General features: G+C 42.7%; 1 protein-coding gene across 2 annotated transcripts in view; it reads right to left on the reverse strand.

Annotated features, from left to right (window-relative positions):
* Crybg1 (crystallin beta-gamma domain containing 1) overlaps positions 1–15,182 on the reverse strand; it is a 179,373-nt gene that overhangs the window by 9,979 nt on the left and 154,212 nt on the right. For both annotated transcript variants that reach the window (XM_021636415.2, XM_060373612.1), the window contains 9 exons: positions 14,893–14,928; positions 14,294–14,451; positions 13,124–13,250; positions 12,887–13,032; positions 8,930–9,056; positions 7,485–7,517; positions 6,287–6,399; positions 4,266–4,395; positions 909–1,048 (listed from right to left, as the gene is read on the reverse strand). In XM_021636415.2, coding sequence (XP_021492090.2) covers positions 909–1,048; positions 4,266–4,395; positions 6,287–6,399; positions 7,485–7,517; positions 8,930–9,056; positions 12,887–13,032; positions 13,124–13,250; positions 14,294–14,451; positions 14,893–14,928 — 1,010 coding nt within the window. The remainder of the gene's footprint in view (positions 1–908; positions 1,049–4,265; positions 4,396–6,286; positions 6,400–7,484; positions 7,518–8,929; positions 9,057–12,886; positions 13,033–13,123; positions 13,251–14,293; positions 14,452–14,892; positions 14,929–15,182) is intronic.

Here is a 15,182-nt window from a genome sequence, read left to right on the forward strand (position 1 = left end):
GTTGAGGCTAGCCTGATCTGTATAGCAAGTTCCAGTCTAGCCAAGACTCCACAGAGAGACCCTGCTTAAGAAAGAAGAAAAAAGATAGATGGATAGATATGGTGGAGTTGCTACTTTTTGCTTTATTATTTTGTTAGTGTGTGTGTAGATGATGGGGACATGCCATGGCATGGATGTGGAGGTCACAAGACAACTTTGTATAGTCAGTTCTCTGTTCTAGGGACTACACTCGGGTCATCAGGCTCACATAGTGAATGTCTTTTATTCACTGACCCCATCACCTTGCTGCACCTTCCCAGTTGACTTAATAACTTATACAGTATCTACAATCAAGGGCAAAAGTCTACCCTTTGCTCTAAAATCAAAGGGCATGGTCTTTCCAGCCTTTCAGAGGATTGAGAAGAATCTAGTTCTCTCTTAAAAAAAAAAAAAAGCACCATGAATTCACCGAGTACGCCGTTGAGAAGATTCCCCTGGGGATTTTGCGTCCTTACCCTAACCTTAAGCAAAAGGTCTGGATTCACGCATGACTGGTGCTTTACACAGGCTTAACGTACTGAGATAAATATGTCATGGAAGTGTGTAATGCTCACCCACACTGAGAGTCAAAGACTGCCTGCCAGTTTGCTGACGGCGCTGCAATGTGCATTGGAAGTTTCCCAGTGTTGTCCCTTCTTGGCACATACATTCACTTCATTCAGTCACTTAATGATGATATTCTTTTAAGTTTCCATTATGAGGAAATGGAGGTGGACATAGAACGAGATGGTACACTTTGGGGGGTGTATATGTATGTATTCATATGTACATATTTTTTAAATGTGCTTCACAGGAAAAGCACATCTATGAAAGGAAGAAAAAGAGACACCGTCTGTTTTAGTGGATCAACAAGTAGGTAACTCACTCACATGCCACCAATGACCTGGACAGAGCGTATCTGAGTGTTGAATCCCATGGATCGGAGATTGACTGTTTCAGCATTCAGTTCAATCTTTTTTCCTTTGAAGTTTTCTCTTTCAAAAAGAATAATTGTTGGTTCAGAAAATTCCTGTTTGGGGGCAAATTTGCTCATTTGTTAATAATGCAAAGCTTCTGTGGATAGCCTGAAGCTGGTAAGACATTGTCTGCTCTCAAGGAAAGGCACAGGACCCTGCCAGGATTTACCTATTTATAAACTCAGCCAATCAGGATGTTGCTAGCCTGCAAAGTTGAAGGAAGGAGAGGAGGGGAGGAACCTTTTCTATTGCATCTAAAGGCAGGTTAAAAAAGACCACAGAAAAGCAGGGACACAGAACAGCCCATGGCAATATACGTGGAATGAAATTTACTTTCATCTTGCAGTTTTTCAGTGAGACGAGGCTGGAAAGCCACAGACATTAACAGCGAGGGCCAGAAGGCCTTGGTAGCCTGGTGTCTAGTGGTGATACAGTAGTGCCATTTAGCCTAGTAGCCTTCCCCTCACAGGTATTTCTGGTGTCTGAAATTTGGTTGGGTTGGGTGGTTTGGATTTCTGAGTCTATATTGGATGTTTGGGCATTCATGGTAGTGAGTCATAAACGTGAGCCCACTTTAATCGCCAGGATTAAAGGATTCTATAGACTCATGTTCTCAAACCCCCTCATAGGAGCTATTGTCAGGAGGGGACAAAGACCACAGGTAGAAGCCACAGGCATTTTTGAGAGGACAGCAGCATCCAACTTATTTTCAGATAAAAGTTGAAGTTTATGTTTCTTGTCACAATTACAGACCCTCGGCCCCTAGGCCCCTAGGCTCCAATGATAACATTTCCAAGATCTCAAATGACACATCAAAGAAGCACACAGGGATCACAGTTATTTCCCAACCTGCTTCAGGCTGTGTAGCAAGGGTGAGACATATTACTGTTCATCTATGTTGATGTGCCCTGACATGCAGGACGAGTCTGGCTGCCCTCAGCTAACGGCAGGGTAGCGTGTGAAGGTGGGTCCCATGGTCTAGGATGTAGAATATAACACACAGGAGGGAACCAGTGCAGGATTACTAATTTGTATGATTATATGTACAGATGACATGCCGATAACATCCTAAACATTCAAATTTACTGTCAGAAATAATTTAAACAATTTTGAGGTGTTATGGTACAGTTGAAAATGCATCAGGCAGAGGGTATGGCTCAGTCATGCAGTGTTTGCCTAGCATGCATGAGGGCCCAATGTTTGGTCCCCAGCAAGACACAAGCCCCTAACTCAGATACATAGGATGCCTCATCTCATTCTGGGTAGATCTCCATAATAGAAACTTAAAAGGCTACCATCTTTAAGTGACCAAATGATGTAAATATATGTGCCAAGAAGGGAAACTTTCAATAAATATTTTTAGGTAGCTTTTAGAATTCTGGGCACATTAATGTGTGTGTGTGTGTGTTTTAGTCTTCTTTGATGACCTGGCCTGTTTTATTTTGAAACAGGTCTGGGCCCAAATTCACTATGTGGCCAAGTATGACTCTGAACTTCTGATTCTTCTCTTTCTACCTCCCAAGCGCTGAGAATTCAAGTGTGTGTGGTGCTAAGGATCAAGCCAGGGCTTCCTCCATCCAGGCAAGCCCTCCATCAGCTGGGCCACATCCCAGTCTTTATCTATAAGCTGATGACTCTGCATTACTCCAGGTTTCATTGCTGATGCTTTCCTGTCTCAACAGCATCTTATTATTTAAAGAGGCCAGCAGGCCAAGGTGCTGGAAAGCCAACACACACATTCTCCCTACATTTAAGACTAAAATCATAGGGATGTTTAAAGTATTTTATGAGACTAGCTACCAAAAGCAAATAAAAATTTCCTAAACTATAGACACGCCTAGACTTAAGTATATGAACATCATCCTCCGGTTTTATTGTACTGAATATATCGTTTTGATTGGCTCAGATGAAAGATATGTTCAAAAGGGGTACTGTCACTTGGATTAGAACACAGTTGATAGCCTGGGTTAATGGAGAACTTGAAGCAGGACTAAAAAGAGGAGGCTCAGTGAATAAGATCATTTGCTGCTCTTGCAGAGGACCTGGGCTTAGTTCCTAGTGCCCACATGACAGCTTACGACCACTATAACTCCAGTTCCTGAGGACCCTAAGTCATCTTCTGGCCTTTGCAGGCATTGATATGACATACAGGCAAAACACCCATACACATAAAACATTTAAAAAGAGCAGAGTAACAATAGACTGAACCACAGGAGTTCCTGAAAATTAGTAACGAGAGAATAGGATTCTGAAGAAAGAGATTATTCTCTTCCTGGGATTCAACGGAAACCCCAAATGACAAGTAAGGACAGAGACCAGCCACTAACAGTGAGATATAAATCAACTCATTTCATCAAGCTTGCACAGCGTGGGAGGGAGGAACTCTTGATCTGCCATGACTTTGTCAGCACAGAGTGAAGTGCTGGTCCACACTTGGGAATACACCCTGGATAGCCTGGGAGACCCCTTCCCACACAGGTCCACAGGAATTCAGGAAGCAGTGGTGGCAGAACATGAGACAGAGTCAAAAAACTAAATGTGCAAGCAACAAAATAGACAGCTCTTTTAAACAGTAACATTGAGGTCTGAGTTATGTCCTGTAACGAGTGAGAACTATAGCATAGTGATGACATAAAATTAAAGCTTCTACATATACACACACACACTTTTTAAAAGCACGAATTTTACAAGAATATTCAAGCTGTGTCCATAAAACACAAAAAATGGCTGTGAAGGGGAGAGGAACAGAAATATGAGTTAGGAAAAAGAAAGGGAGTGGGGGGAAAAGATGGCAGAGGGGCTGAAAACGACTAGATGGCTGTTGTGGGTGTAAATAATGAATGAATGTCCCGGGTAAGAAGCCAGAGAAAGAGCAAATAAAAGATCTGGTTTTAACAGACAGAAAAAACACAAAAGCTGGGGGTGGAGAGATGGGTCTGTGGTTAAGAGCACTTGCTGCTCTTCCAGAGGACCTAATTCAGTTCTCAGTTCCCACTTCTGGTGGCTTTGAGTCTCCTGTGGCTCCAGTCCAGGGGACCATTTGCCTTCTTTCGGCCTCTGGGAGCATCTGCACAAATGTGTGCATGCATACACACAGAGGCACACATACACATAAGAAAAAATAAATTTAAAAAAGAAGAACAAAATCTCGAGGGTAGAAAGCTCTGGTCTGGTGCAGCTGTAGTCTGCGGAAGTCCTAGCTGCTGGCTTCCTTGCTCTAACCCTCAGCGATGCGAACAGTGCACGCCTGTGCCACCATGTCATACTCACAACATCTATAAAGCGAAGAGACTTCAGGGTTGCTCCAGGCAGGCATCCCATTGCAGAGAGACAAGGATAGTGGCCTTCTTCCAGTACATACTGATTGCCAGAGAAATTTTCTCCATCATAAGCAACCCAGCTATAATAGGAACAAACACACAGTATGAAATATATATAATCCTATTTAGAAATCTGATTTTTATGCCAAGCCCAGTAGTGTACCCCTTTAATCCCAGCATTTGGGAGGCAGAAGCAGATGTATCTCTGTAAATTCAAGGTCAGCCTGGTCTATACAGTTCCAGGAAAGCCAGACATACACAGTAAGACCCTGTCTTTAAAAAAGAAAAAAAAAAGATGAAAGAAAGAAAAGAAATATGATTTCTAGAGGTACTTGCTTTAAAACAAGCCTAAATCTTCTAACTGATTTTTTTTAAAAGTATCTAGATATATTTGCTGAATTTCACCTCATGGCAATTTAATGTGTCTAGGTTAGCTAACTTACTAGGTGGGAAGGGAATGTGGCTTTGTTTTTTCTTTCCCACCTCCCACTGTGTTCCTATCCAGTGTGGTTTCTCTAGATTTCCTGGCTGCCTTGAACTCACTTTGTAACTGAGGCAATTCCTCGAACCTGTGATCCCCCTGCCTCAGTCTCCCAAACAGCTGGGATTAAAGGCCTGAGCCACCAGGTCCAACTTCGTTTACTGAAAACGTCCTTCCTTACCCTTTCCTTGTTCCTAACACCTGGGCCTGGGCTAGAGTGGCTTGCCATGCTCCCCTAAAGATGCTGACGCTTTCATATTTCAATCTAACAGATGTGCACTGAGGACTGACTGCATATTGGGCACTGTCCTGTTGCCCAAGACATGACAAGAGCAACACTGTCCCTGATCTCTTGAAGATACTCTGGCAAGCTGAGACAGATGATAAACAATAAAAACTGCATGTGTCTGGCGGTAGGAAATGAAGCGGGATAGAAGAAGGTTGGGGTGGGATGGGTGAGTGAGCCAGGAAACTGAAACACTTCCTCTCTCCTGGTGCTCGGTTAATCTGACACCAAGCCGGCGCTCTTCCACTGTTTGGCTCCGAACCACACCAACTATAATATTAAAGCACCATCGCTACCATTAGGCTTAACCCTGGCCTCTTTCTAGATGGCGTCAAGGTTTCCTCGGTTGCTCTCATTCTTATGAAGCTTTTATAAGATGACTGCTTTTCGCGCAACACTGTGGGTTCACTGCCCCTGACCCCCAGCCTGTCACTTTGTAGACAATGCTGACCTCAAACTCACAGATCTGCCTGCTTCTGCCTCAGGAGTGCTGGCTAGGATTAAAGCCATGTGCTACCATGCCCCAGGCTATTTTTTTTTTTTTTACGATTTATTTAGTTGTGTATATGAGTGGTCTATCTTTCTGTATAACAGAAGAGGGCATCATATTCCATCTCAGATGGTTGTGAACCACCATGTGGTTGCTGGAAATTTACCTCAGGACCTCTGGAAGATCAACTAGTGCCCTTAACAGCTAAGGCGTCTCTCCAGCCCCCATTTGTGTTTCTTTATGAACCCATGGACCCATCAAACTCTGTATTTGCCCACGGGGAGTCAGATCCACTCTCTCCCCTCGTCTAGGCTGGCTTCATTTCTGCCACCACCATTTCTGCTCTCTCTGCCAGGGTGTTGACTCTTCACCTGCCTGCCATGCTGACCCTACTCTTGTCTTCCTTACCACCACCACCCCCCCAAAAAAATCTGTCTTAGGAGGTGCTTAAGATCCCCCCAGATCCCCCCTTTTACAGAGGCTGGAGCAGGTACACAGTACAGAACTGGTCTGAATCCTGCACACTGAGGATGCTTCTGCATCCCATCTTGCCATGCACATCCCATGACCTCTGACCCCAGATGCTACAAAGCAAGCTTCCCAACTGATGCAGTGATTTCCCAGTACCAGCCACCCACAGTGGCCAGGGAAGACTTGCAAGCATGTGACTTCTCTAGCCTAGTGATCTGCCTCTGCCCCTCTCGGTCAGCTTACCTGCCTCCCAGAACTCTGCAAGACTTAGTCAGAAATGAATCGTCAATTTGATTTATGGTCTCTTCAAAACTCTGACTTTGACCTCGGAACTGTGGTTCTGAAAACAAGTGAATCTTTAAAAAATGGAAGAGAAACAGAAAAATTATCTTCCTGAACATGTTCAGATTATTGGTTTTTAGTTTTTTTTTTAATTTTTATGTGTATGCACATTTTGCCTGCATATTTAAATCTGTGCACTACGTTTGTGCCTGGTGCCTATCGAGGCCAGCAGAGGGTGTTAGGCCCTCTGGGACTGTGGTTTAGACAGTTGTGAGCTGCCACATGTGTGCTGGGGGTAGAACCTCTGGAAGAACAGCCTGTGCCTTTAACCTCTGAGCCACCTCTCCAGCCCTTAACTCAGTTCTGCCCCAGACCTGACGCGCTAACTCTGAGTTAGAGTAAACTGGTATGAATGTTATAAACCCTTTCATTTTCTTCTAGGTCACCAGTGATCAGTTAGAGACTTTGGCTGTACCATTCCTGAGCATTTAATTTAGAGGCATCAAAGGCCAGTGGAACAACAGAGGGAACTTTCTGAAGAACTCCCTGCTCTTACAAGCTATGAGGCCTGTTAAAGCTTTATTGTGGCCAAAGGCGATTGTTCACAGGTTCTAACATTAACGATAGATAAGATCGGGAAGCATGCAGTCTGGTTTCCCTCCCTCTCCAAGGATGATACTTGCTGACATTTAGAATCTCTATATGCCAATAAAAGAGGTTACAATGGTATTTATGCTTCTGTACATAATTATAGCTGTCTGAATACTTACATTAAAAAGCCTAAATAACAAAAGTGACAATGAAATTGGCCTGAGAGTCAGCAACTCGAAGGCTTGCAGGACACCACATAAATTGCTTGCTAATAAGTACACAGCAAATGTGAAATCCTGATATGACAAGATAGCCATGTGCTATTCCCGCAAATATTTACTTATGTGTATTCATGCTGCTTCTCTCAAATGAAATTAAATCCAGAATTTTCTTACAAAAGCATTATATGTCTATATATATATATTATATATAGACACAGGCCATTGATTAAGCATGCTAATGCTTTCAGAACTAAGCATGGGTGAAACATCCCACACATCTGGCATTTATGCTCGCTTTTTCAATGGAAAATGGACACCCTCTAATTATAGAATGTTTTTTAAGTTACCTGATTTTGTCTCCTTGGACCAGTGAGAGAATCCTAAACATTGTTTAAAAGAAGAGAGAAAAAAAGGTTACTAAAGGAGCCATGTTAAAAATTTCTTTTTGATTCTTAGCATTGTTCTGTTTCTCTAAGTCCTTCCAAGTAATTTAGCAAATGACTCAAATATATTCATACCTAACTCCTTAAGAATGCTGACTAATTCGATCAAAGCTCAGGGAAGTCAAGGCAATAGAAACTTTACAAAACTGCTTTCCTCGTGATAGTTTTAACATCATCCTCTATAAAGCCTTGGATAAGTTCTTCCCCTGAAATGTGACATGGCTCCCAAATGCTGGCTCCAAATGCTTGCAAATTTAAGAAGACCCACTCTCACTTCTTGGGACTCCTGTAAAACCCTCTTAATGAATACTCAGTCCTCTCCAATCCATTCTCCAAATTCTTATTTTTATCATTTATTTTATTTTATGTGTATGGGCATTTTGCCTGCATCCATATATGTTCAACACATGAGTGCTTGGTGTTCAAAGAAGCTAGAAGAAGATGTCAGATAACTCTGGAGATGGGGTCACAGATGGTTATAAACCACCAAGTGTGTACTGGAAATGGAATCTGGGTGCTCTAGAAGAACAGCCAGTGTTGTTCTCAACTGCTAAGCTATCTCTCTAGCTTTCCACATTTTTCATTAGTTATTTGTAAGAATTTTTAAATCTCTGAATTTCACTACACAAGTCACATCTAATTTCCTTTTTAATTCTTTCAGTGGTTTCTCGTCCCAAACGATCAATAATATCCTTAAGCCCAATATGAAATTCTCAAGAAATTAATTAAAACATTTTTTTAAGTCCAGAATGTGCTGGATTACAGTGCCCAAACTTCTTGGGAGGGAAAGAAACTTGGTCTTGCCTAGTGTTCTGATCTGAACAGTTGCATAATAATGAAAACATCTAAGGTATTTGTTTACTGACATAAGGAAAACTGGGACTGAGCAAAAACAGTAATTGAATTACTTGCTGGGTATCTGATATTTGCAACACATTTGCAATTCTCTCTCTCTCCCGCTCTCTCTAGGTTTTTTGAGACAGGGTTTTTCTGTGTAGCCCTGATTGTCCTGGACTCTCTTTGTACACCAGGCTGGCCTCAAATTCAAAACAATCCATCTGCCTCTGCCTTCCTAAGTACTGAAACTAAAGGCATGCACTACCATGCCTGGCTTTGCAATTATTCTTAATGCTTTTCTGAACACCTCTTCAAACAATGTATTCTTACCAAAATTATAAACTAATTATTAAATCAAATGGTATACACACAAAAAAATTTCTTTTCGGCTGCATTAGCAATTACCGTTAAAATTACCCGAGAATATCTCCCGTAGCAATTGTTACACAAACTAGAAGCTATGCAAGGAAGCTGGGGCTGAAGTAATATTCCCATGAGAGTGAACTCCTTACCAAGCATATGGGTTGAACGGAAGAGATCTTACAGTTCTTGCCTCCCCAGTCCTCAAAGCTGGTGTAGAAGCCTTTGTCTAGGATATATTGCTCCCCCGTAAAATCCGGGTTTTCGTAGGCTACCCACCTACAGAAACACAACCCTGGTTAACGATGTTCTTACGTTACACAGAAAACTACCTCACACATCCAAAAGAGTGTTTTGCTAATCAGATCCTGTATTTTTTTTTTCTGCTCACCATTAATATTTAGGAGCAGATTGGCTTTGTCTATGAGTCAAATCCAAATGGTGCACAAAAGAATGTCTGTATGCAAACTTTTGGTGTTCCTAAATACCAAACTCCTATACCTCAAGAAAGCACCAATAAGGATAATTTTGTGTTGTGATTCCCCCCCCCCCTAAATTTATGCCAAGGAAATACACTGGATTTTAAAGAGGAGTTTGATTATTTTTTTCTGTAAGTAAAAACTTTTTTTCAACATCAGAAGATTTCTTAGGACAGATCTTAACAGGAAGCTGTTAGCAAACAGAAGGTCGGTCCACTAGCCTGCCTTTCGTGGCCTAGCAACTTCTGACATCATCACTACCAGGTGCACACCAGGTATGTACCTGATAAGAGGACCCCACCAGCTTCCCTATCTCTTATGCTCTGTGTCTCTATGTCTCTCTGTGTCTTGAGTGCTCCCTCTCCCCAGGTTCCCCCTCCCCTCATCCTCATTCCCCCAAAATAAACCTCTTTTATACAAGATCTGTCACATGGCGTATTAATCATTATTATAATAGAAGCTATGTCTCATATATAACAAATCACAGTGAATAATAAAAAGCTGGGGGGGAAAAAAAGGAAAGCACTTACATTTTTTTCAAGTATTTGCACCTTAACAAATCTACCGAAAAGTCAAACTGGAACAGTCCCCAGGTTGCTAAGGACACATCTCTTGTAATGCCCACATGTTCTCTTCACAGTGTTCTCAGAAAGGCGAAATCAGTCAAGCCAACCAACTGATGCTACTTCCGGTGCAAAGGGGATGTCTTTGCGGGGAAAGGTTTTCTAGGTCTACCGCATTCAGCAGACACTCAATGTAGTCCTCTCTAAGTCAGTGCCCTGGAACGTGGCTCCTCAAAGGCCTGGTTGGTCTCACAAGCATCCTTCCCTCTGTTTCCCAGCTAGCGATCACAGGGGACTTAACACCCTGTGACAGTCTGGGCATGGCGGCACACATCAGCAACACCTGGCAAATGTCCCACCCCCAATTTCCATATGTACCCCACCTGCTGCACTTGGGAGGGCTTTGAAGCAAGAGGAATGAGTTCAAGGCTAGCCTGGGCCACATAGAAAGAGTGTATGTCAAGCAATAAAAGCAAAACAAAAGTTTTTTTTCTAACTGTGAATTTTGTGAGACAAAAAAACAAAGTAAAGCTGGATATGGTGGCACACGGCTTTAATTCCAGCACCCGAGAGGCAGAGGTGGGCTGATCTCTTCGAGTTCAAGGCCAGCCTGGTCCACACAGAGTTCCAGGCCAGGCAGGGCTACACAGTGAGACCCTACCTCAAAGTAAACAAACAAATAAATAGATGCCACAAAACAAAACAAATCGTAGGTTGCTAATTTACCAGTAAAAATAAAGCCATTAAAATAAAACCATTTTTCTTCAAAACTATGAAAAAATGCTTAGGCTAATCACCCTCACTTAAGCATCACATCCTGCTAGGCCTGTGCCACTCCTGTCTGCATACAGACTAGCAGCTCCTCTCTCTGCTGAGCATTCCCAGGGTTTGATCTCTACCTTGCACAGCAGCCCTCATGTTCAGCATAAATGCTGTATCTGATCTGAGGATGTCACGGACCTCAGTTACATCCTCCTTCCACATCCAACAAACTCAGGAGGAAGTTGCACGTGGATGTGTGCATAGATGTGTGTGATTGTGTCACTGTGTGTGTATGTGTGTGTACCTATATAGAAGGCCTCCCTTCTATACCCCCATGCCAAACCTCAGTTGCTACAACAAGGAAAAGAAAAGCCTCTGCCAGGGAATACAACAAAAAAATAACTACTAAAAATAGAAACATTAGAAAGTTTAACATCCCTATTAGAGGAAACTGAGGTCAAGCAAGCCGAGTAGGTAAAGAGGAAAAAAAAACAAAACAGTCTCTGTGCTAACTTAACCTCCACCAGCATCTACCCAGCATCATCCAGCTTCCTCTGCTGGATAGATAACTGACTGGCCTGTGACTAATGAACAAGGACACCTGGTGAGTGTCAACACATACACCTGTTTCTCCAACACTGAGTGGCTCACTATACTTTTTTTCAGACATACTTAGCTGTAAAGGGATCTGAAACACTGAAGAGCCAGAACTTCATTTTCAGTGGCTTTGTTGGCTTTTGGTAGACAGCCAACTATGGTCGTGAAATGTTAGGGCTCCTGACGTCATTCTGCCAAGCTGTATAGGTTGCTACCGACGTGAACGTGCAGTGACTAAAAAAAGGGTGTATTCTACTGTAGATGTGTTGGATTTGCCTAGCCCGTGGGGGAGGCCTCAAAAAAGGCATTAGGAGCTGGAGAGATGGCGCAGAGGTTAAGAGCACAGGCTGCTCTTCCAAAGGTCCTGAGTTCAATTTCCAGCAACCACAGGGTGGTTGGTAACCATCTGTAAGAAGCTCTGGTGCCCTCTTCTGCCCTACAGGCACACATACAGGCAGAGCACTGTATACATAATGAATAAATTTCTAAAAATGCATTAGGGTTGAGGCTAGCCTGGTTCAAGTAGGCTTACAACCAAGCTTTCAATAGGAACCAACGCCAACTTTCTTCATACATCCTTTTAATAACATTATCACTTAGAAGAAACCACAACAATCTCATAAGCTCATGAGAACAGTTCCCTACAACAGAACTCTGGCATCTGTCTTTCTGGTGTTCCTGGGGAAACACACACTCCAATCACACCCGCTGTGGGACTGACCTTAGGGATGGGCACGTCACACCAGCGCAGCCACCTCTCTAGTTCAGGCACGTACTAATGATCCACACCAAAAAGTCAGACCTGGCATCTGAGCACACAATGGCGTGGGAGAAGGCCACCAGGTGTAAAGGGCCCACCTAAGTGAAAGCCCCAGTGGCGAGCTCAGGTGAGAGACGGTCTAGTCACCCTGTTTGCTTGATCTCTAATATCCAGTCGTGTCTGTATCAAAACGTTTTTGTTTGATTGGTCTTGTCATTGTTTTCAGACAGGATCAGACTATGTAAGCCAGGCTGGCCTGGAAGTGCTAAGAGTAAAAGCCTGTGCCACCGAGCCTGAGATAACATCTTCTCCAGGGCTTTTGATTTGTATGGCCAGTAAGTTCTGCTTTTATCACTTAGGCTGGTAAGTTCAATCAGTCACTTCCGTCTCAGAGTTGTGTCTCAGGAAAGGCTTGGATTGGCCATGGCGAAAGCACAGGGAACCATAATTCCAGCACTCAGGAGGCTGGGGTAGGCAGAGCCCAGGATCAGAGCCAGAGGTCAGGTCAGCTGCACCACGAAACCAGACTCTCTCAAAAACAAAACTCTAGGTAGTCTGAAAATTTGTCTTATGTCAAAATACTAGTGAAGAAACACTAGCAAGGATGGTACTACAGGAAAGCCTAACAGGATTCTGTCCAACCCCAAGGCCAATGGCTACTTGGTCTTTTTATTTGTTTCCCATATTAAAGAAACTCACAATCTACTCATTTAGAAAAATGGCAGCAGGTCCACATCTTTCTACAGTGTCACCCAAAAGCATGCTCCAAATGGGGAGGGATAAAAGGTTACATCAGAATATCTTTAAAACAGCTGAAACTATCAAGCAAGTGAATTAATGTTTACCTGTCAGATATTTACTGAGGACCGACTGTCTCACAGACTATCAATCTAACAGAAAGCTGAGCAAAACCCAAGCTTAAGACCTGGGTTGAATGACTTCACTTACACGCCACTCAGCACATTGATGGACTGTGTTTTCACTCCATAGCCAGTCTCCTTTAAGTTAGCAACAATTCCCAAGACGTCAATACTGGAGCCTTTGGAGCCAAAGTTCTTTTCACTGTACATTATCATGTGAGAGTTTGAAAAATCCTATTAAAAAAAGAAAGATTCCGAGTCAAAGGGTAGCCACTTACCACCCCAAAAGACCACCCATTAGCCACTAAGCTTCTCTTTCACTTACACTTAATATAGGTCGTAAAGACTGCAGGTCTGCGCTGTAGCCTCCCCAGTCCTTCCAGTCCCTGTACTCCCCCTCTTCCAGCAAATACTGGTGACCAGTGAAGCCGCACTCCTCATACGCAACCCAACTGCAGCAGAGAGAACAGGGCAACTTTTCAGACAGTTAAAACCTTTCCAACGTGCCAGTTTGACTGACAAATAGAAGTATAAAATTAGATGTGGATTTCTGAAATTCTCTAAATTTCGAAAGGACAGCATATGAATGTATTTGTTTTTGTTAGGATTCTTTAATACTTAAGAGAATTTGTTCAGAGAAAACTAAGAAGCATGTTAGCGTTCTGTAAAGGAGTGTAGCTGTGTGTATGCAATGTGTGTGCATTTGGGTGTAGGAGTGTGCATGCTTAAGAAGATCAGAAATGGGTGGGTGGAGAGTTGGCTCAGCAGTTAAGAGCACTTGTTTCTCTTGCAGAGCACCCCGCCCAGGATAGGTTCCCAGCACCCACACACAGCCAACAACTGTTAACTCCAGTTCTCGAGGACCTGGATCTTTTAGACTCCTCAGGCTCTCTACAGATGTGGTGCACAGACATACATGCAGGTGAAACCCTCATACCCATAAGATAAAAATAAATATTTTTTTTAAAAAAAGGAATTAAAATGAAACTCAGCAAGTAAAATAACAAACTTTCTTCAAATAGGAATAAAATATAAAATTTTGCCTATTTACAAAATGGGCTTCAGTTTATATTCCAACAACAAATGTGCAAGATCTATAAAATCCAAAAAGATCATAAAAATTAAAAATTTAGTTAATAGTTCATTATGTTGGAACATGACATTTTAAAAATCAATCTATACAGCCAATTTTATCAGCTTCGCATCAGACTCCCCATCAGACTCCCCCTTAGCATCTCTCCAGCCATCCTCTCAAGTCCAGTCTGTAGTGGACTGAGAACATGAACACTGCTGAAATCATCAGACCCTGCTGGGGGTGTAGTTGGACACTTGCCCAGCTTATGTGACACCCTGGGGTTCAATCCTCATGACTCCATGCTCCCCACAAAACATCACCATACTATATTCGGGAATGTTGTCTTTGGAGGAAAAGAGGGCACACTGATTGTTTCATCAAGGAAAAGAGAGATCCTTACCAGCTACCCCTCCTACTTACACGCCTCTTAGAACTTTTATAGACCCCACTGATGTAAAGGGCAGGTGGTCGTCTCCAGTTGTTTCTTCTGTTTCACCTCCCTCTGTGATAAAACTACACATTTCTGTTTCTAGCTCCATACACCTTCCTTCAAAGAAAGGCTTTTCATAAATAACCACCTGCAACAGAAAAGAGATGACACTAATTTGGGAGAAGTTAAAAAGCTAAACATTGAAGCCAGATCTCTGAGTTCAAGGCCAGACTGTTCTACAGAGTGAGTTTCAGGATAGCCAAGGCTACACAGAGGAACCCTGTCTTGAAAGAAACCAAACCAAACCAAAGCAAACTACAGTAGTGAACCTTAGAGGCCATGCTAAGATAACAGGCGCCTCCTCCATCATGTGAAGCTGGGCTAGTTCCTCTGGCTAAAGTAAAGTGGGAGGGAGGTTTAGAGCGGAAGTCCCATTAGTGTCATATACTTGGAGATCATAGAATAATCTCTCTCCCCTACCCCCTCATTCCCAATTCTCTATCTATCTATCTATCTATCTATCTATCTATCTATCTATCTATCTCTCTATCTATCTCTCTCTCTATCTATGTCTATCTCCCCTTCTTACCTTGGGATCTGTAGGGAATTCAACTTTACGGCCACCCTAAAATGAAATAAACAGCATAGTAAAACACCTGGTTTCCACTGAGAGTGTTTACCATTGTCACAGTAGTTGAAGCACAGTGTGATACCTTTCTGGTTTGGTTTAATTTCCATGAGATGATGCCAACATCATCAAATGGAAATAAAGACACAAGACCGTCTACAGGAGAGACTCACACGGCTCCCTAAGCTACATATGCACACCGAGTGAGTGCTTCTGTTCTGTTTTTGTCTTGTTCTGTTTGCTTGTTTTTT

This window comes from Meriones unguiculatus, chromosome 20, assembly GCF_030254825.1.
Source record: "Meriones unguiculatus strain TT.TT164.6M chromosome 20, Bangor_MerUng_6.1, whole genome shotgun sequence".
NCBI lineage: Eukaryota > Metazoa > Chordata > Mammalia > Rodentia > Muridae > Meriones > Meriones unguiculatus.